We start from the raw sequence: 1,930 nt of genomic DNA, 5'->3' as shown, positions 1-1,930 counted from the left end.
GCTTAATCTGTGCACTCTGAGTTAAAAGATTAACTAAATATTATCTATAAAATGACACATTAGCAATTAGTTGGAACAAGATAACACATTTATTATGCCAGCCTATTTTCATATTAAAGCTATGTCAGGAAGATTGATCTGTAATTTTAAATAACGTGTGAATAACATTAAATTAGATTTTTGTACAGTTATAACCACATTACTTCAAACATAATTATTTGAATCTCCAGCACTACAAATAAAACAGTGAAACACAGTACTATATTATATGTGTATTATAAATACGTAGAAAATAGAAATGAATACCTCAATACTGCAAATATGAACACAATAACAAATTATTATTTTATGGTAAAAGTAACACAATAATATATTACACTATAACTGTAAGAATAATTTAACACAAGATTTTGAGTAAGATTTTTAGTATTAATGCAATCATTAATGACAACACAAGGCTTAAATCTGTGTTAGTTGTATACACATAATTTCACAATTTCAGATTTTTGAATTACATGAATCAAAACAGTGGTTTTGACACACTAGTTGAGTTTGCTTTGACACAACAACCTTTGGAGGTGTTTAGAAATTTCTTTCATCTTTAGTCCATAAATAATTGGATTGAAGAGAGGATTATATGTTATTATTTGGAGTGTCATTAAAAAACGCGCAGTTTTAGAAAAATCTGATTCCAGTCTAGCTATAATCATGTCATAAGTTATCAAACAGGAATAGTTGATTAAAACAAACAGGTGTGGTAAACAGGTCTGTGCAGCTTTTTTCTTGACTTCTCCAGAGCTCCGATAAACAGTTAAAATTATCTTGGTGTATGTAAAAATTATGAATAGCATTGGAAAAAGTCCGGTATTCAATAAAACAAATGCACCATATACAGAGAGAGCTCTTGACATCACACAGTAAAGCTGGATGAGTGAATTATTACAAAAAATGCCTTTCAAAGTAAAGTTACAGAGTTTGTTATTAATATTTAGTATGATCACAACTGCAACTTGACAAGCAGGCAAAAGCCAAGCTAATACAAGCAGAAAAACGACAGTTATTTTTCTCATTATTGTTGGATATTGCAGAGGTTTACATATAGACACATATCTGTCATAGGCCATGGCTGACAACAATAAGAACTCTGAGCAGCTTAAAGAGTAAAATATAAAAACTTGAAAGAGACAGACTTGATAAGATATGATCTGTTTTTCAGATAAGAAATCAGCCAAAAGCTTTGGATAAATATTAGTGCTGAAAAAAAGGGAATTTAATAACAAAGCTGCAATGAAAATATACATGGGCTCATGCAAGCTTTTATGAATAACAATGAGGTATATGATAGAGGTATTACAGCAAATTATTAGAATATATGCTGTGAACAGTATCATAAAATAGAGATATCTGTATTTCTGCACTTCCACATGTCCACCAAGAATTAGATATGTCATATTTAATCCAGGGTTCATTAAAAAAGTTATTTAAAAAATGTAACTAGGTAAGTATATAGTTTTATATAGTCAAACTGTATGAAAATAAATCTCCCTCAGAAGTTGCAAATAGCGAAAGTTAACAAGAACAGATCTTAATCATTCCTCTTTCCCTTCCTCTGAAATGCACTCGGTATGTATTCATCAGAATTCAGAAAGTGAAGTGTTAAACATTTTTACCATGGTTTTATGAGACTGCATAATCCTCAATGGAGCTTGTTAATAATTCATGACACTCCTAAAAACTCTGGAGGCTTCAAATCACAGGAAGGTTATTAGTATCGCAATGGGCCCAAAACGATATACAGCGGGGATGCAAAAGTTTGTGCAACCTTGTTAATAGTCATTATTTTCCTGTATAAATTGTTGGTTGTTACAATAAAATGTCAGTTAAATATATCATATAAGAGACACACAGTGTTATTTGAGAAGTGAAATGA

At 30.5% G+C, this 1,930-nt stretch overlaps 1 protein-coding gene across 1 annotated transcript; it reads right to left on the bottom strand.

The window, feature by feature from the left end:
- Nucleotides 1–542: 542 nt before the first annotated feature.
- Nucleotides 543–1,469, bottom strand: LOC101479197 (olfactory receptor 6N2-like). The gene has a single exon (XM_004566318.1). The coding sequence runs from the start codon at nt 1,467–1,469 to the stop codon at nt 543–545; it is 927 nt and encodes a 308-aa protein (XP_004566375.1).
- Nucleotides 1,470–1,930: the final 461 nt, after the last annotated feature.

The sequence above is a fragment of the Maylandia zebra genome, linkage group LG16 (genome assembly GCF_041146795.1).
Source record: "Maylandia zebra isolate NMK-2024a linkage group LG16, Mzebra_GT3a, whole genome shotgun sequence".
In the NCBI taxonomy this organism is placed as follows: Eukaryota; Metazoa; Chordata; class Actinopteri; order Cichliformes; family Cichlidae; genus Maylandia; species Maylandia zebra.
This window is presented reverse-complemented; position numbering and strand designations above follow the sequence as displayed.